We start from the raw sequence: 20,557 nt of genomic DNA on the forward strand, positions 1-20,557 counted from the left end.
TTTACAGGAAGGTTAATATTCTTAACATTTAGATAAAGTTCTCCGCCTCTGATGCCTCATTTGTAGTAATGTCGTATCTTGTTAGCGCCACAAATGGTGTGGTGCCACGTCGACTTGTTGCCAATTTGTTGTAGTGCCTCATTTGTATTATTGGTATAATTGATGTAGTGCTGGACCAGGTGTTACTTTTGAACCGGTGTGGGTGGGTGGAGGAGGAGGAGCGTGAGAAGCGGGTACGGAAGGTGACAGCTGGGTTGTGACTTAGGGGCGCGGGAGCCTGGTACCGATGACAACTGGGTGCTTAATTTTCTCTCTGTCTTGGTGAAGCTGAGGTGGTGGTGGTGGTGGGCTGGCAGACAGACAGACAGACAGACAGACAGACAGACTGAGGGGAGGGACGCTACCTCACCCACAGTTGCTCTTGGCACGCGTTCTCCAACCCCAAGTATAAAATGTGACATAGGTATTTAGACTTGCTTAGAGCCCCCCCTCCTCTCCCCCGCCCGAGAATAACTCTGGCAGTGCTCACAACTCTCGCCTGAGGTGCACAATGTCGAAAAAAAAAATGTATTTAATTGCCATATAAATAAGAAAGCTGCTGAAGGGAACACCTTACCTTTTGTGACATCGCGGTGCTCCTGAACAAGATGATGGTGTTTGGTGCGATGTAGCGTGTGTGTGTGTGTGTGTGTGTGTGTGTGTGTGTGTGTGTGTGTGTGTGTGTGTGTGTGTGTGTGTTGGGGGGTGATGATGCACTGGGGGCGTGTGTGTGTGTGTGTGTTGGGGGTGATGCACTAAGGCGTGTGTGTGTGTGTGTGATTTCTTCTGGATGCTTAGAGTTAAGTCAGGAGGAATATTTGAGATCGGCAGAGACGATGATAAGGTTAGGTTGGGTTGGAATGATTTGTTAATTATTTCTTCTTATACTCTAAAGAGGTTATGATGGAAGGAATAATTCCCCCTCCTCCACACTTGTCTTCCCTCCTTCCTCCTCCTCCAACCAGGAGCGAACTCTTAACAATGGTTTTAAATTAGACAAATTTAGATTTAGGCGCGAAATAGGTAAACATTGGTTTGGAAATAGAGTAGTGGACGAGTGGAAGAAGTTACCAAATATCATCATTAACTCGAATGCGCTGGATAGCTTCAAACATAGGTTGGATGGATATATGAGCAATAGGGGTTGGGTGTAAATGGGACTGCCTAGTATGAGCCAATAGGTCCGCTGCAGTTTCCTCCGTTCTCATGTTCTTTATGTTCCCCCTTGGCGCGGCTGGAGGTCCCGGGGTCGACCACCTCGCGCGCGGGTAATAGTGCATCCCTCGCTATGTCTGACGCCTTAGTCACACCCTATATATAGTTAGCTTCATTACCTCACCTTTCTTGTCACCTGCATTCCTTACCCTTGTTACCTGTTTACCCTACCCTAGTACCCTTCCTTACCCTTGTTACCTGTTTACCCTACCCTAGTACCCTCCCTTACCCTTGTTACCTGTTTACCCTACCCTAGTACCCTCCCTTACCCTTGTTACCTGTTTACCCTACCCTAGTACCCTCCCTTACCCTTGTTACCTGTTTACCCTACCCTAGTACCCTACCCTAGTACCCTACCTTACCCTTGTTACCTGTTTACCCTACCCTAGTACCCTCCCTTACCCTTGTTACCTGTTTACCCTACTGAAAGTACCCTCCCCTTACCCTTATTGCCTGTTTTACCCTACCCTAAGTACCCTACCTTACCCTTGTTGCCTCTTTACCCTACTAGTACCCTCCTTACCCTTAAGTACCTGTTTACCCCTACCTAGTACCCTACCTTACCCTTGTTACCTGTTTTACCCTACCTAGTACCCTCCCTTACCCTTGTTACCTGTTTACCCTTCCCTAGTACCCTCCCTTACCCTTGTTACCTGTTTACCCTTCCCTAGTACCCTCCCTTACCCTTGTTACCTGTTTACCCTACCCTAGTACCCTACCTTACCCTTGTTACCTGTTTACCCTACCCTAGTACCCTACCTTACCCTTGTTACCTGTTTACCCTACCCTAGTACCCTCCCTTACCCTTGTTACCTGTTTACCCTTCCCTAGTACCCTCCCTTACCCTTGTTACCTGTTTACCCTTCCCTAGTACCCTCCCTTACCCTTGTTACCTGTTTACCCTTCCCTAGTACCCTCCCTTACCCTTGTTACCTGTTTACCCTACCCTAGTACCCTACCTTACCCTTGTTACCTGTTTACCCTACCCTAGTACCCTACCTTACCCTTGTTACCTGTTTACCCTACCCTAGTACCCTCCCTTACCCTTGTTACCTGTTTACCCTTCCCTAGTACCCTCCCTTACCCTTGTTACCTGTTTACCCTTCCCTAGTACCCTCCCTTACCCTTGTTACCTGTTTACCCTTCCCTAGTACCCTCCCTTACCCTTGTTACCTGTTTACCCTACCCTAGTACCCTACCTTACCCTTGTTACCTGTTTACCCTACCCTAGTACCCTACCTTACCCTTGTTACCTGTTTACCCTACCCTAGTACCCTCCCTTACCCTTGTTACCTGTTTACCCTTCCCTAGTACCCTCCCTTACCCTTGTTACCTGTTTACCCTTCCCTAGTACCCTCCCTTACCCTTGTTACCTGTTTACCCTTCCCTAGTACCCTCCCTTACCCTTGTTACCTGTTTACCCTACCCTAGTACCCTCCACTTACCCTTGTTACCTGTTTGCCCTACCCTAGTACCTCCCTTACCCACTTGATACCTGTTTCCCTACTGTGCTACCTAGTACCCTACCTTACCCTTGTTACCTACTTCTTGAGAATCTCTGATCGATTATTTTACACACACACACACACACACACACACACACACACACACACACACACACACACACACACACAGGTTCCACAAGCTATCATCAACAACATTATTCACCTCAGTAGACAAGAGTGTGTTCCTTAACCCACACGTCTGTCCAGTGAGGTATAGTCGGCCACCCTCGTTACACCAGGAGCAGCCATTATGCCTCATTAATAACTGTAATAGGGTACTATACCATGGAGGGTTAGTGTCAGTACCATGGAGGAGGGAGGGGTAGTGTCAGTACCATGGAGGAGGGAGGGGTAGTGTCTGTACCATGGAGGAGGGAGGGTTAGTGTCAGTACCATGGAGGAGGGAGGGGTAGTGTCAGTACCATGGAGGAGGGAGGGGTAGTGTCAGTACCATGGAGGAGGGAGGGGTAGTGTCAGTACCATGGAGGAGGGAGGGGTAGTGTTAGTACCATGGAGGAGGGAGGGTTAGTGACAGTACCATGGAGGAGGGGCGTAGTACGTGTTCATTATAAACAGTAACAGTACTCTGAGTGAGGGTCAGTGTGGTGGCGTCACAGGGGGAGGAGTGTCAGCTTATGTGTGAATAGCGGCGCCCATGACTCCAGATTACTCTTTGGTGCCGTGCCTTTTGAACGCCGCCTCCTCCTTGATGAGGTCGCCGCCACCCCACACCACCAGCCTTCCTCACTCAATGGACAACCTTCTTAAAGCACACTTTATGTTATCCGTCTGGCGTTTATTGGAAAATTTATCTATTGCCTGGGGGCGCCGTCAGGGCACTTAAAAAAGTAAATTGGCGTCACAACGAACTGCGTGTCGGTCGCCTCACTATACGGTTGGTGGATTTGCGTAAGAATTTTTTTTTCATTTTATGTATGTATATGTGTGTGTGTGTGTGTGTGTGTGTGTGTGTGTGTTGTCGTTGGTGGTAGGAGCAACGCTCAGTGGTTGTGGCGGTCTTCACTCTTGCCAAGATGCCTCGTCCGCTACTCACCCACATCTTCCACAGAGCGAAGACAAACGCGAGCGAAATTTCGGTGGTGAGCCCCAAATCTCGTGAGAAGTCGCAGGAGCCAGGGTCGCAGTGAGGCATTATTTGGCAGCAAGAGGCCACTGCTGGTGTTGCTAGGTGCCGTTCGCCACCCCGCGCTCCACCACTACACTACCACCGCTTCTGTTAACCCGCACTACGCCCACCATGTCTTAAAACTCTGCTCTATGTCTACCACTGGCGCTGTGCTCTACGCCAGCTGTCTCTTGAACCTAACTCCTGGAACGACTCAACACACCCCAGTGCCACTTTCGTCCCACGTACCACTCTTCCTCCAGTCTCCCCTACACACGTACACCACTGCTTACTCTGCTACGCACATTGTACTGGCACTCAGCAGCACGTAGTTTGTTGGGTAAGGAAGGTGGCGGCCACAGTAGCTTGCAGCACAGGTCGACCTTCCTAGCAGGTGCTGGCTCATCCTACTAAAAGCACCTCCTCTTGCGTCATGGTGGCACTAAATGTGGGGTATATTGTCATCTCCAGCCTCGCTACAAGCTTAACATACCGACACGAAAACACACTGTGACTTCCATTTATTTCGCACATAAAGACCTGAATGATGTATTGTCTTAATTCGGTTGACATAACTCTGATATCTTGCGTTTGTGGTGAAGTCCTTTGTGTGTGATGGCGGCATCGTTGCTCGGGGGAGGAGGGGGGAGGCTGCCGCAGATGAAAGCTACAGACGCGGGGGCTGGAGCTTATAGAGTGGAGATGAGAGGATGTACTTAAAAGGTGATGCTGATGATAAATGTGTCGCACAGGAGTGTATATGGTGGGGGGGGTGGATAGGGAGATCCGCTTTGGCTCCTTCCCCCATGCTAAAGATAGAGTGACTTTCCTTCTGAGATTATTCATATTTTTCCTGCCAGCCCCAGCCTCCAGCCCAGCTCCCCTGCTCCCACCCAGCCCCAGCCAGCCCCTGCCTCCCTCTCAGCCCCTGCCTCCTCAGCCCCTGCCTCCCACCCAGCCCCTGCCTCCCTCTCAGCCCCCTGCCTCCCTCTCAGCCCCCTGCCTCCCACCCAGCCCCCTGCTCATGACAAGTTCTCCCTGGTGGCAGTCAAGCATTTCACTTACTGCAATAACAATTTGATGGTGCAGTGCCTGAAGCAACATGTGTGTGGGTGGCGGCTCCCCTACTACCTACACTCTTCCTCGAAATGGTTGAGGGAGTCTCCCCCTTTTTTTTCACTCTTAGAACGAGTTACGTCAACACTTACTTGCCTGGAGGTCATGTGATCCACCAGACTATTGTTTTTTACACACTGCATGTAAATATTTACTACAGACGCTGTTCATGAGGCACACAATATGGAGGCCAAAGAAGCTCCCTCATTCATGGCCTGGGATGGTGAACTCTGGTGATCATTTGTTAAACTGTTTTATGTTTATTCTCGTCATTTTGTATTGGTTTAATTTATTATTATTATTGTAAATGACTTATGTTTATAATGGGGTAAAAAGTGTGTTGTGAACTTGTTTAGTAGGGTGTGTAGAGTGTGAGGTAGGTGAGTGTGGTGAGTGAATGTCTGGTAGGTGAGTGGGTAGGTTGTTGTGGTGGCGTGAGTGAGGCTGGGGTCCCGTTACACCAGTGTCCCACTCACTCACAGTGGTGGTTATGTGTGTGTGTGTCTTGTTGTCCCCGTGTGAGCCTTACCCCTCCTCCACCCAAACCCTGCCCCACCTCCCCAACCTGCCCCACCTCCCCACCCTGCCCCACCTCCTCACAAACCCTCTCTCTCCTTACATCTCCCACCCCTTTCAACACCCTGCCCTCCCACTGCCTTGTTTTGTTCACACACACACACTCAAACCTGTCACCCGTAAGTATACCTCGACCATGACCTACCTTGAACTCCAGACAGCCTACTTCAGTCCTCACTGTGTCCCGCCACTCCCAGCCGCCCTCATTCCGCTATGACCTCCTACCCCCGTCTCACCACCATATTGCCGACCTTCACGCCGTATCTGGCCACCGTGGAGGGCCGGGGCCACCTTACCTCAGCTTCCTGGGCTGTCTGGAGTGTGTGTGACGAGTGGTCTATCTCCGCCCCCGAAAAGCGAGCCGTATACGGTATTATGTAGCAGGTCTCCGGGCTATCCCTTCACTGTAGACATTATGCGACAGGAGACAGTATCTGGTGAGAAGGGCGCTACATTTGGGCAGAGGCGGAGGGTCGACTCTGCCCATATACCGTGTGAGCCAGCGTGGGCGCCGCCACATTGGGATATCTTGGTTGGTGATGTGGCCGGGTGTGTGTGTGTGTGTGTGTGTGTGTGTGTGTGTGTGTGTGTGTGTGTGTGTGTGTGTACTCCTGGTGCTGCTTGGCTGGCTGGTCAGGGCTGAGACGGAGAAATCCAGGGAAGGGTATATCCAAGGTACTACCTAACCTAACCTCTTCTCTAGACTTGGGGAGTATCTCCGTCTCATGTTCCTACGTGACCACATGTCGTTTTTTCATGGGCGGCCACGGCAGACACGGAGACATAATGGAGGGAGTGTGACCACATTCTCGGTGCCTTTGTGGCCGTTCGGTGGCGTTGGCAAGTCACGGCAGACACGGAGGTATTTGGGTTAGTGCGGCCACATTGTTTGTTTGTAGGTGGCAGTAAAAGGTAGTTGGCTGGCCGCAGGAAACACGTATTACCACCTGTGTAACCAACCGCTCACGTAAGGTCTCTCGGTGGGGCAGCCAAGACGGTTACGGGCAGCACCGAGCCAACACACCTCACCTCACCTCACCTCACCTCACCTCACCTCACACTGTCCTTTATAAAATGGTGTGACAAACTTACTAAGGTTTTTGTACACTGCCTCGAATGGTGGTCCGCGGCAGCTGTTATTATCACACTTGCTTATTACTTTTTCCTCTCTCGCTTCAAACTTTTTCTCTCCTAATTCTTACTTCCCTTAATTATATTACTCTAATCATACTTTATTTTCCTTCCTCTGCTCTCGTACTTTAATACTACTTTTTCCACACTTGCTTTATACTTTCCTTTATCATTTGTTATTTGATTAATTTATTATCTTGGCCTTCGCAAAGTCTTATAGTTTTCACCACCATTTAATTGTTGACGATTTTTTTTCTCAATTAATTTAAGTCTTCAGTCTCTCCCCAGAGTAGTGCCTGTGTGTGTGGTTTATTGAAGAGCTTGTCAGAAGGCTGAAAATATACAGTTACATATTTGGGGAATGGGTTACGAATTACAAATAATATACAAGGACATAAGTGACACAAATAAGACATATATAACTTAGATGATCAGCTCAAAATACAGTTCATTTCAACATAGTGATTAGGGAGCAGTGTTTACTGGGAGTGAATACACTGATTTATTACATGTTATTGATAATTTTTACAATGGTTGGGACTGGGCTGTTCTTATAGCGATCAGTTCGTGCACGTATGGGCTGGATGCGGCTGTGGTGTCGAACAGCAATTCTCGGACTAGGGATCTCAGGTGGTAGTAGGAGCCGGTGTCGAGGATGGTGTAGAAGCTTCTTACCAAATTTGCAGATGAGGTCGTGGTAATGGTCAGTGAGAGTCGAAAGGGTCAGTGTGTTGAGCGCTTCTTGATATGTGGAGTAGGAAGGGGAGAGAATAATCTTGCATGCCCTCTTTTGCATTTTTTCTAGGTGTTTACGTTGTGTGGCATTTAGGGAGGAAGACCAGGTGGGGGAGGCATAGGTGAGTTTGTAGAATGTTGTGTATACACTGAGGAGCTTCAGTGTGGGAACCTGAGGACTTGAGTCGGCGGGAGGGAGGTGGAGATTTGAAACTGGAGATTTGGACAACCTCACTGGACGTGTGTGTGTGTGAGAGAGGGAGGGAAAACCTGAGTTAATTAGGTCAGAGGTCGTAGTGGTGACTCACGGTGCCTCCTGAACTAAACATCTGACGAGATTTATTTATTTATTTATTTGAGAGGAATAAATTAATGATCCCTCTAGCTTAATTAACCTCGGATTAACCACACCCTAACGCGAACCCACTTAATCCCAATCACCAGGTAAGTGTTTAATCACCAGGTGAAATAAACTGAGAGTTAATCTTTAAGCTTTCCTGTTGGTTTTTATTTACATTAATACTTTTGTTTCCTATTTTAGTTCCCCTCTTCCCCTCCCCCCGCCACCGCCATGAGTACCCTCCACAATAAGAGTCAACAAGCTAGGCCGCCGTTCACCACTGGCTCTGTGAGAATTAATTATTGTTGTGATCCTTAACTCACTACCACTGGTGACCTGACCTGACCTGACCACCACGAGTTATATTGATGGGAGGCAACTGTTGTGTTTACTCTCATTATTTATGTTGACAGTGACGTTTGGGAAAAAGAGTATTCGGCTGGTAAAAAATATATTATTATTATTATTAGTAGTAGTAGTAGTAGTATTTGTTTACTATTGCTACTACTAGTTGCAATAGTAATAGTAGTTGTTGTAAGGCATTGGAAAATATTTTTCTGGTTTCAAAACAACAAACGTGATATTGTTATTATTATTAGTAGTAGTATTACTAGATATTATTAAAAACAATATTATTTTTGTTACTATTGAAAATATTTTAATCAAACGTCTAAAAATAGTTGTTTGTGGACAATAAATTGCAACAGTAATTATTATGGTAAGAATAATTATTGATATTAACAATGAAAATTCACTCGAAAACAAAATATTTTTGGGACATAAACTACAGTAATAATTATCATGAGAGAAAAAACAGGAGTGTGGGCGCCTGCGCAGGGACGCCAGGCAGAGGGCGCACCTCCTTCCTGTATTATTAACCCCCAAGGTCACACATGCCACTCTCTTACCTGCAATTACCTGAGATGAATTGTCCCTGCTTGAGAGTTGTGTCTAGTGAGGGAGGGGGGGGGTGCATGCTGTGCGGGAGGAGTGGGCCTGGATCTGAGCGTGAAGAGGGGGAGATGGTAATTGGGTTGATGTGTGTGGAGGAGGAAGGGAGTGTGAGGGAAGGGGTGGGGGTAAGATGTGTGTGTGTGGGTGGGTGTGGGTGTGGGTGTGTGTGTGTATGTACTACTCCCTCGTAGTTGAAAAAGGACACATGAACTACCAACACCCAGAGCGCCGTCCCCACACCACCACACATTTTTTTTAATATATTTTAAAGTTTGTGTAGAAAGTTGAGTCCTGTTGAAGAGTGATGCTTATGATACGAAAATACCCCCCCCCTCTCAATCCTCCCTCAAGCCTTATCTATCTCCATCCTTCATTCCTTCAATCCTTTATCTCCTTCCCTCCTTCAGTCCCTTATCTCTCCCTCCCTCCCTCCTTCCTCCTTCAATCCCTTATCTCTCCCTCCCTCCTCACTCTCTCCTTCCCGTCTCTCACCTCACTTCTTCATTCTTCTCCACTTTCTCTCGACCTCGCTACACCCCTCTTCTCTCTTTCTCCGCTTTTCCATCCTCCTCTCTCATCCCCTTCCTCGTTGTTTCCTCTTTCCTCCTCCCATCTTTTACCTACCCTTCATTCACCTCCTTCGCCCCATATCGTGTCCATCATTTCTCCTTACACCTGACCCTCACTTCCCCAACCTTTATTTCTCCCCATTCCCTCCCTTACCTATCACTCTCCCCCCCATCCCCACCTGTCACTCTCTCCATTCCTCCTACATGTCACTCTCCCCATCCTCCCTACCTGTCACTCTCTCCATCCCTCCCCATATGTCACTCTCCATCCTCCCCTTACCTGTCACTCTCTCCATTCTCCCTCTAGTAAACATTTCTTTCCATCCCCCTCCCTCTCTCCATTCCCTCCCTCTAAATGTCACTCTCTCCCCATCCCCTCCCCTACCTGTCACTCTCTTCCCCCTCCCCTACTTGTCACTATCTCCCCCTCCCTTACCTGTCAATCTCTCCCCTCCCTCTCCACCGCGTCTCACCTTCACGAGTTAGTATGGCGCAATAAGCAACACAAAGAGATATGTCAGGGAGCTATTTAAAGACGCCAGATGTTCGTTCGCTGGTGATTGTGTCTCAAGTTGTGTGTATGGACCCGTCAAGACACTCTAAGAATTCACGCAACCTTTGGGAAAAAATGTCGGACCGTGAGAAGACTTGGTGGAGATGATGGTGTGTAGTGGTGGGGATGTGTAGTGGTGGGGATGTGTAGTGGTGGGGATGTGTAGTGGTGGGGATGTGTGTAGTGGTGGAGGGTTGTGTAGTGGTGGGGATGTGTAGTGGTGGGGATGTGTAGTGGTGGGGATGTGTAGTGGTGGGGATGTGTAGTGGTGGAGGTTGTGTTGGGGAGGTAGTAAGCTTATTTCTGGCCATCATCGCCCTGAGTGATGGCTGACTTGACTGATATATTTTATGCATGAGTCATCTATTTTCCCCTGAATGACGAATAATTATTGGTGGCTCTTATTATTGATGTTTTTTTTTAATATAATAATTAATATTTAATTTTCAGGTGTGGTATTTAATTGATGGATCAGGTGTGATTATTTTGTCATGAATATTAATGGTGTTTCTTTTCTTGCAGGTATGTTGAGCTCCGTGAGGGTTGTCTGCCAGGTGTCACGTGAGTGTTTCATCTGTGTGTCAGGTGTCACGTGAGTGCTTTATCCGTGTGTCAGGTGTCACGTGAGTGTTTCATCTGTGTGTCAGGTGTCACGTGAGGGCTTTATCCGTGTGTCAGGTGTCACGTGAGTGTTTCATCTCTGTCAGGTGTCACGTGAGTGTTGTGCTGCACCTGGTTGGTCTCAGTAGCCTTATTTTAGGTATTATTTTCTTTACACACCGTTCATTCCTACCACTAATCTATTATCATATACGAATAAGACGTCTAATTTTCATCCTTTACATTACCGGCGGAAATGTATAATAACGGAGATAGCTTTTCCAAAATATTTTCTATTTTCTTCCATTAACATCCCGCCATTATCGTCTGCCTCTCCTCCAACACTGCGCGTCTCCTTCATAAATCATCCTGCTCATGCGTTGCTGTACACGTCACGCGGCCAATCAAAAGCCTTTTTTATTTTGAAACCAATTAAAATGTTTTTGGGTTTAATTCGCGGTATTTTTGGCCCAATCAAATTCGAGTATTCTTTTTGGTCTCATATTTCGATCGCATGGTGTTTTTCCAACCTCAGTAAAGTGTACTAAGAGCAAGACTGAATGTAAATGTCGCAAAGACCAACATATGTGGCGTTGTGTAAGAATCCCAGAATGCAACGACGAACAAGAACCAGGCCAATAAGGTAAGAAATAGGTGATTCCATCATATGGTGAGAGTCAGTTAAGTTAGGTTTGGTTATTGTTTTTTTCTAGTGTTTTTTGTGTATTTTTTAGTTGCTTAGACACTTTTTTTCTCTGAAATCGTCAAACGAAAAATAAATCGCAAAAAAACCCGGCTAATTTCCGCCAAAAAGGAAGGTCATATTCGGTCTCAACACACACAAATACACTAGAAAAATATATTTTTAACTTGCTAAAAGTGAACGGTGTGACAAGAAAAATGTACCTTATTTTATTATCTTCACTATAATTTGTTGACATCGAAGACCATATCGTGTGATGGATGTGTGTGTGTGTGTGTGGGGGGGGGGGGTCATATAGGTCTCCCACGCCACCCTGGCTACCAGCTGCTCTTCTTTAGTTTTCCGTGTTAACTCCTCTGTGGTCCCGTCCAAGATGTGAAGTTATTTATGATGGCACACGATGAACCCGGCAAAGTACAGGTGCCTGAATTCGCCACCGGTGGGTGTGAGGCAGCACTAAGAGTTAGCACCCTGGCCAGTGTCAGAGCTAATAGTCAGACTCAGCAGAGACAATCAGCACCCTGGTGAGTGTCAGACAAAGAGTCGGCACACACTGTCGGAAGCTTTACTAATGTCGGTTCGTCTAAAAGTTACCTGGGGTGAGTCATGGTCCTACATCACTCGAGTCTATAATTAGGACCTTGAAATGTTTTTACCAAGTCTTATTTTTTATTCATGGTACGTAATAAATTTTACGCCGAGTGTTTAATGGCGTCGTGATGACTCGTAATTTTTTTTCTATGGGAGTGTTAAAAGTGATGCAGTATGGAGGCGGGGGAGAAGGGCGGGGGTGGACCCTGAGGGTGCTGGGAGCCGCGTCGCGCCTTGCCCCATCAGCTGATGTAGTAAACACGGGAGACACGTGACGCCTTGATGCCTCCTCGCTCGCGTCTCTTCGTAAATAAATTCGTGTTTGTTTTAAAATTTCATTGTATTTTTTACGTTTTTTTTGTGTTTGTGTATAGTGTACATTTATATTTCTTGTCTGTGTACTGGGATGTGGATAGGAGAGAATTATAACCAACAAGCAACATCACATTAAAGAATACTTACAGTAGTACATATAATGACCATTAAAATCATCTTTTACAGACAGACATATGACTGAGTTTATAAGACAGTAGACCTAACACCACGCGTAAGGTGAGGCGGAGAAGGTAGTTGCCAGGTGATGAACCACTAGATAAGAGACGCCTAGCTAGCTGAAGACATGATGGATTAGCGGGGTAGCTGCGTGTACCGTGTGTTGGGATAGCGTGCGTGTAGCGGGGATGGTGCACCAGCTGCAATGCAGTGGACGCCAGCCAGCCACCAGCTTTCTCCGCCGTCCCGCCACCACAACCACCACCCGCGCTGTTATAATATTTTCCGTACCCCTCCCCCTTTTCCCCTCTCCATCGCCTAACACACACACACACACACACACACACACACACATACACACTGGAAGTTAATAATAATAATAATAATAATAATAATGGTAATATACTACGGTTTATTACTGAATATTGGGTATAATATAACATTAGTTTGTTGAGGTGGCTGTAGTAGATGGTTGTAGAGACTGAGCACATCATGAAGGGCCCCCCTCACCCTACCTCCCTCACCCTTACCTTCCCCCATAACCGCAGGTGGTGGAAGTTGGCAGGAGACAGGAACAATACACACCCACACCCAGAGACTACACTTGTGCCCTCAACAGTTACCTACACTTGTGCCCTCAACAGTTACCTACACTTGTGCCCTCAACAGTTACCTACACTTGTGCCCTCAACAGTTACCTACACTTGTGCCCTCAACAGTTACCTACACTTGTGCCCTCAACAGTTACTCACACTTGTGCCCCCAACAGTTACCTACACTCTGTGCCCTCAACAGTTACCTACACTTGTGCCCTCAACAGTTACCTACACTTGTGCCCTCAACAGTTACCTACACTTGTGCCCTCAACAGTTACCTCTACACTCTTGTGCCCCTCAACAGTTACCTACACTTGTGCCCCCTCAACAGTTACCTACACTTGTGCCCCTCAACAGCTACCTACACTTGTGCCCTCAACAGTTACCCCACTTGTGCCCTCAACAGTTACCTACACTTGTGCCCTCAACAGTTACCTACACTTGTGCCATTGTGCCCCAACAGTTACCTACACTTGTGCCCTCAACAGTTACCTACACTTGTGCCTCAACAGTTACCCACACTTGTGCCCCCCCGCCACCTACACTTGTGCCCTCAACAGTTACCTACACTTGTGCCCCTCAACAGCTACCTACACTTGTGCCCCCAACAGACCACACTTGTGCCCCTCAACAGCTACCTACACTTGTGCCCCCTCAACAGTTACCTACACTTCTGTGCCCTCAACAGCTACCTACACTTGTGCCTCAACAGTTACTTACACTTGTGCCCCTCAACAGTTACCTACACTTGTGCCCTCAACAGTTACCTACACTTGTGCCCTCACAGTTACCTACACTTGTGCCCCCAACAGTTACCTACACTTGTGCCCTCAACAGCTACCTACACTTGTGCCTCAACAGTTACCTACACTTGTGCCCTCAACAGCTACCTACACTTGTGCCCCCCAACAGTTACACTTGTGCCCTCACTGTTCCACACTTGTGCCCCAACAGTTACTCACACTTGTGCCCCTCAACAGCTCACCTACACTTGTGCCCTCAACAGTTACCTACACTTGTGCCCTCAACAGTTACCTACACTTGTGCCCCTCAACAGCTACCTACACTCTGTGCCCCCTCAACAGTTACCACACTTGTGCCTCAACAGTTACCTACACTTGTGCCCCTCAACAGCTACCTACACTTGTGCCCCTCAACAGTTACCACACTTGTGCCCTCAACAGCTACCCTACACTTGTGCCCTCAACAGCTACCTACACTTGTGCCCTCAACAGTTACCTACACTTGTGCCCCTCAACAGTTACCTACACTTGTGCCCTCAACAGTTACCTACACTTGTGCCTCAACAGTTACCTACACTTGTGCCTCAACAGTTACTCACACTTGTGCCCCCTACAGTTACCTACACTTGTGCCCTCAACAGTTACCTACACTTGTGCCCCTCAACAGCCACCTACACTTGTGCCTCAACAGCACTTGTGCCCCCTCAACAGTTACCTACACTTGTGCTCAACAGTTACCTACACTTGTGCCCCTCAACAGTTACCACACTTGTGCCTCACACAGTTACCTACACTTGTGCCCTCAACAGTTACCTACACCTTGTGCCTCAACAGCTACTCACACTTGTGCCCCCAACAGTTACTACATTTGTGCCCTCAACAGCTACCTACACTTGTGCCTCAACAGCTACCTACACTTGTGCCCTCAACAGTTACCTACACTTGTGCCCCTCAACAGTACCTACACTTGTGCCCTCAACAGTTACCTACACTTGTGCCCTCAACAGTTACCCACTGTGCCTCAACAGACCTACACTTGTGCCTCACAGTTACCTACATGTGCCTCAACAGTTACCTACACTTGTGCCTCAACAGTTACCTACACTTGTGCCTCAACAGTTACCTACACTTGTGCCCTCAACAGTTACCTACACTTGTGCCTCAACAGTTACCTACACTTGTGCCCTCAACAGTTACCTACACTTGTGCCCTCAACACTGCCCTCAACACTTGTGCCTCAACAGCTACCTACCTTGTGCCCCTCCCCACACTTGCCCTCAACAGTTACCTACACTTGTGCCTCAACAGTTACCTACACTTGTGCCTCAACAGCTACCTACACTTGTGCCCCTCAACAGTTACCTACACTTGTGCCCCTCAACAGTTACCTACACTTGTGCCCTCAACAATTACCTACACTTGTGCCTCAACAGTTACCTACACTTGTGCCCTCAACAGTTACCTACACTTGGCCTCCACCTACACTTGTGCCTCCAGCTACTACACTTGTGCCTCAACAGTTACCTACACTTGTGCCCTCAACAGTTACCTACACTTGTGCCCTCAACAGTTACCTACACCTTGCCTCAACAGTTACCTACACTTGTGCCCTCAACAGTTACCTACACTTGTGCCCTCAACAGTTACCTACACTTGTGCCCTCAACAATTACCTACACTTGTGCCTCAACAGTTACCCTACACTTGTGCCCTCAACAGTCACCTACACTTGTGCCTCAACAGTTACCTACACTTGTGCCTCAACAGTTACCTACACTTGTGCCCTCAACAGATTACCTACACTTGTGCCCTCAACAGTTACCTACACTTGTGCCCTCAACAGTTACCTACACTTGTGCCCTCAACAGTTACCTACACTTGTGCCCTCAACAGTTACCTACACTTGTGCCCTCCAGCTTCCTACACTTGTGCCCTCAACAATTACCTACACTTGTGCCCTCAACAGTTACCTACTTGTGCCCTCAACAGCTACCTACACTTGTGCCCTCAACAGTTACCTACACTTGTGCCCTCAACAGTTACCTACACTTGTGCCCCTCACAACAGTTACCTACACTTGTGCCTCAACAGTTACCTACACTTGTGCCCTCAACAGTTACCTACACTTGTGCCCTCAACAGTTACCTACACTTGTGCCCTCAACAGTTACCTACACTTGTGCCCTCAACAGTTACCCTACACTTGTGCCTCAACAGTTACCTACACTTGTGCCTCAACAGTTACCTACACTTGTGCCTCAACAGTTACCTACACTTGTGCCCTCAACAGTTACCTACACTTGTGCCCTCAACAGTTACCTACACTTGTGCCCTCAACAGTTACCTACACTTGTGCCCTCAACAGTTACCTACACTTGTGCCCTCAACAGTTACCTACACTTGTGCCTCAACAGTTACCTACACTTGTGCCCTCAACAGCTACCTACACTTGTGCCCTCAACAGTTACCTACACTTGTGCCCTCAACAGTTACCTACACTTGTGCCCTCAACAGTTACCTACACTTGTGCCCTCAACAGTTACCTACACTTGTGCCCTCAACAGTTACCTACACTTGTGCCTCAAGCTACCTACACTTGTGCCCCCTCAACAGTTACCTACACTTGTGCCTCAACAGTTACCTACACTTGTGCCTCAACACCAGCCAACAGTTACCTACACTTGTGCCCTCAACAGTTACCTACACTTGTGCCCTCAACAGTTACCTACACTTGTGCCCTCAACAGTTACCTACACTTGTGCCTCAACAGCTACTACACTTGTGCCCTCAACAGTTACCTACACTTGTGCCCTCAACAGTTACCTACACTTGTGCCCAACCACACTTGCCAAGTGCCTCAACAGTTACCTACACTTGTGCCCTCACAGTCCTACACTTGTGCCCTCAACAGTTACCTACACTTGTGCCCTCAACAGTTACCTACACTTGTGCCCTCAACAGTTACCTACACTTGTGCCCTCAACAGTTACCTGGCAGTCTACACTCTTGAAGGAAGGGAGGGAGGAAAGATGGCAGGGAGCACAGCAGTTGGTACCACGTAGTAAGAACAGCCGTGTGCTCCGCCACGCCATGGTCATGCATCACTCGTGGCTGTTGGCTAATGCAGTAACAGCAGTGATTTGTGTGGCTGTTAATTATAGCAGCAACTACACATGTGCTGCACAGGCTGGATGTTATGTGCTGTTACAAGCCAGCTGGGTGGATGCTGCTTTGCTGTTCTCTGCTGCTCCCTGTATTCTGGGTTACAGTCACTTCACCCTCATGTATTCTGGTGATTGTTTAAACTGTCATTCTGGGTACAGCTCATCCTAATCCTTTATCCTGGGTGGGAGTGCCATAAGGTGGAGGACTCAGAACCGGGAGGATTATATTAGACTGTCGTGGTGGTGTCTTGGCAGGCGGGTGTGTATAAAAACGGTGAATGAGTGGTGGAGGTAGAGTGGGAGGAGTAGGGGAGTGGGAGAAGTAGGGGAGAGGAAGGAGTAGGGGTGGGAGGGAGTCGGGGAAGGAGTAGGGGAGTGGGAGGTCGGGGAGAGGAAGGAGTGGGGAGTGGGAGATCGGGGGAGAGGAAGGAGTGAGTGGGAGAAGTAGGGGGTGGGAGGAGTGAGTGGGAGTAGAGGTGGGAGGAGTAGGAGGTGGGAGGGTAGGGGGAGAAGGGGTGGTGGTGTGATGTAAAAGATTGCCAAACTTGTTAAGGAGCAACGTACCCATCACACCACTCACTGCTGCCATCAACAAGACCCAACCTTAGGTGAAGTATTGCTTATAGAACACAGGTACACAACCATTACAACAAGTATCTCTACAACACTCCCAGGTACACAACACTACCACAACACCTCACCTTACACTGTAGTTTTAAGTCTCTCCACTTGTCACAACAAAGGTTAGAAAATGTCCAACAAACGGTGTTATTCTTCACTAGATGTGACTCAAGTGGGAAATCCACCACACCACGGTATACTCCTCAAGCAGAATGTTTTGCTCGTCGGCAGTACAAACATTCTTATCTGTCTCGTAACTCCCCCTTCCCTTCCCCTCACCCCTTCCCTAACCACACACACACATTCTCCAGCAGTCATTGCTTACTTTGTTGTCTCCCCGACAGTGGCAACATCTTAGGGGCTTCGTATTAATTCCATAAGATTAAAGGAAGGATAATAATAATCCGTAACGTGTGACTTGAATTAATTGATCAATCTTGTTGGGACGGTCAGCTGGGTGTGTTGAGATGACTGTTTTTTTTAGTGAAGATCATTATTAGTTCATGTTGTATTGTTCATTGTTCAGGTAAGTTGTCATACCGTCTTGTTAATTAAGACTAAATTTTCATACCGTTACGTCAGTTGTTCAGGTAAAATGATAGTTTGTGTGATTATATTTTTTGTGTTTTTGTGGTCATGTGTAGGTGGTGACGATATGGAGGTGGTGACGGGGTATACTGAAGGTGGTGACGGGGTATACTGAAGGTGGTGACGGAGTATACTGAAGGTGGTGACGGAGTATACTGAAGGTGGTGACGGGTATACTGAAGGTGGTGACAGGTATACTGAAGGTGGTGACAGGGTATACTGGAGGTGGTGATGATATACTGGAGGTGGTGATGAGTATACTGAAGGTGGTGACGGTATACTAGTGGTGATGAGTATACTGGAGGTGGTGATGAGTATACTGAAGGTGGTGACGGGGTATACTGGAGGTGATGATGGTATCTGGTGGGTATACTGAAGGTGGTGACGATACTGAAGGTGGTGACAGGGTATCTGGTGGTGATGAGATACTGGAGGTGGTGATGAGTATACTGAAGGTGGTGACGGGGTATACTGAAGGTGATGATGGTATACTGGAGGTGGTGATGAGTATACTGAAGGTGGTGACGGAGTATACTGGAGGTGGTGATGAGTATACTGAAGGTGGTGATGAGTATACTGAAGGTGGTAACGGGGTATACTGAAGGTGGTGATGGTATACTGGAGGTGGTGATGAGTATACTGAAGGTGGTGACGGGGCATACTGGGGTGGTGATGTTGAGGTGGTGGTGAGGGTGGTGATGAGTATACTGAAGGTGGTAACGGGGTATACTGAAGGTGGTGACACTCCTGGCCGGCTGGATGTTGTCTTATAAATCATGCCCTCAGTTGCTTTCCTATGTCTTCATTTACAAGGAAATTAATCTTGGGAACCTTTGAGAATGTACCCTTTTGAAGTTCGCCTTGTGTGTGTTGGTGCTCGTCTTGTTGTTCGTACCTTGTGACGTGTTTTGTGTGCTGTTTTTTCTCGCCCTTTTCACACCATTTTTGAGTGCTGTTTTGGTTTTTCTTTATGGCGTAATGAACAAACATGAGTATTTTAAGAAGTGTGTGTGTATGTGTGTGTGTGTTTGCGCGCTTCCTACAGGAGATCTTGAACACCTATGCAGACTCGTATGCACACTTCGGCCTTGAGGTGAATGTACGTAAGACTCAGATTCTCTTTCAACCTGCCCCTGGTTCAAACACACCTCCACCATCCATCCAGCTTAACGGTACTACACTCTCTAATTTTGCCCACTTTCGGTATATCGGCTCCCACCTGTCCACCACCGCAGACATCGATGAAGAAATTTAGCATCGGATCAGATGTGCATCTCACGCTTTGGGCGGACTCTGAAATCGTGTCTTCAGCTGTAGGGAGCTGAAATTATCCACATCGTTGCACGTATATCGAGCAGTGGTCCTGCCCACCCTATTATATGGCAGTGACTCATGGGTCACATACAGGAGGCACCTCAAGGCACTTGAAAACTTTCACCAACGTAGTCTACGTTCCATCCTCCGAGTTCGCTGGGAAGACAAGAGAACAAATGCCAGCATTCTTGCTAACACCAACTGTAGGAGCATCGAGGCTACCATTATCCATGAACAACTACCCGCATGGACGACAGCAGACTGCCAAAGCAGCTACTTTACAGTCACCTAACGAATAGTAAACGTAACGCTGGCGGGCAATTGAAAAATGAGATAGTCTTAAGACAAACCTGAAAAGGTGCCAAAACGACCCCCTCACCTGGGCGTCGATTACTCCACATCGTAACGCTTGGAGGAGCACCACACGGAAGGTGTCAATACTTTCGAGTTAGCCCGACTGCCACCGCCCCTCCCACAGTAGATGGAGCCCTCCACATGTGCAACGAATGCGGACGACGCTGCCGGTCTCGTATCGGCCTCTTTAGTCACCTCAAAACTCACTAACCTAGGTGACATCCCTAATAACTCATATCATTGTATCATAGCTGGATGATCGTCATACTCGATTCCGAGTGACAGCAAAGTGGTAGCAGTAGTGTGTGTGTGTGTGTGTTGTACTGGTAGAGGTCCCTGTGTGAGGCGGCCGTTACTTGTACCCTCAGTCTAGAGTTACAGTGAAATTCAAAGAGAAGTTTGATAACTTGTACAAGGCCAGGTAGTAACAGGTTGGCCAGGAACAGCGAGTGTTGATGACCCTGGCCACCACTATCACCACCATCACTACCGCCACCACCGTCACCACAGCCACCATCACCACAACCACTATCACTACCACCACTACTATATTCCAGATAGTTTTGTTTACCTCTTGTTATAACTTGTTCCTTGGGGTAGTGTGTTGGTGGTGGCTGTTGACCTGGTCTTGTGTCCTCCTGGGTCCCGGTATCTAGGCTTTTATAGCTGGGGTCCCGGTATCTTGGTTCTTATAGCTAGGGTACAGAGACAGGTTAAAGCATCTTAATTTGCACTCCCTCGAGAGACGTAGAGCGAGGGGCGACATGATAGAGGTGTATAAATGGAAGTCAGGGCTAAATAAAGGGGACATTTCAAATGCTCAAACTATCCAACCAGGAGCGAACTCGTAACAATGGTTTTAAATTAGACAAATTTAGATTTAGGCGCGAAATAGGTAAACACTGGTTTGGAAACAGAGTAGTGGATGAATGGA

At 47.7% G+C, this 20,557-nt stretch overlaps 1 protein-coding gene across 1 annotated transcript; it reads left to right on the forward strand.

Moving 5' to 3' along the window:
* The first annotated feature begins 3,793 nt into the window (after positions 1-3,793).
* On the forward strand, positions 3,794-16,915 carry LOC121857346 (mucin-5AC-like). The gene is made up of 4 exons (XM_042353358.1): positions 3,794-3,903; positions 10,382-10,420; positions 10,567-10,573; positions 12,890-16,915. The coding sequence occupies exons 1-4, from the start codon at positions 3,794-3,796 to the stop codon at positions 16,913-16,915; spliced, it is 4,182 nt and encodes a 1,393-aa protein (XP_042209292.1).
* The last annotated feature ends 3,642 nt before the right edge of the window (positions 16,916-20,557 follow it).

Source organism: Homarus americanus, unplaced genomic scaffold, assembly GCF_018991925.1.
Source record: "Homarus americanus isolate GMGI-L3 unplaced genomic scaffold, GMGI_Hamer_2.0 scaffold41149, whole genome shotgun sequence".
Classification (NCBI taxonomy): Eukaryota; Metazoa; Arthropoda; class Malacostraca; order Decapoda; family Nephropidae; genus Homarus; species Homarus americanus.

What these genes read in the sequence shown, in the direction of transcription:
- LOC121857346 (XM_042353358.1), top strand. Translation starts at nt 3,794, where the DNA reads ATGCCTCGTCCGCTACTCACCCACATCTTCCACAGAGCGAAGACAAAC. An exon ending in TCGCAGGAGCCAGGGTCGCA is followed by an intron (nt 3,904 to 10,381) that starts GTGAGGCATTAT and finishes CTTTTCTTGCAG; the next exon opens with GTATGTTGAGCTCCGTGAGG.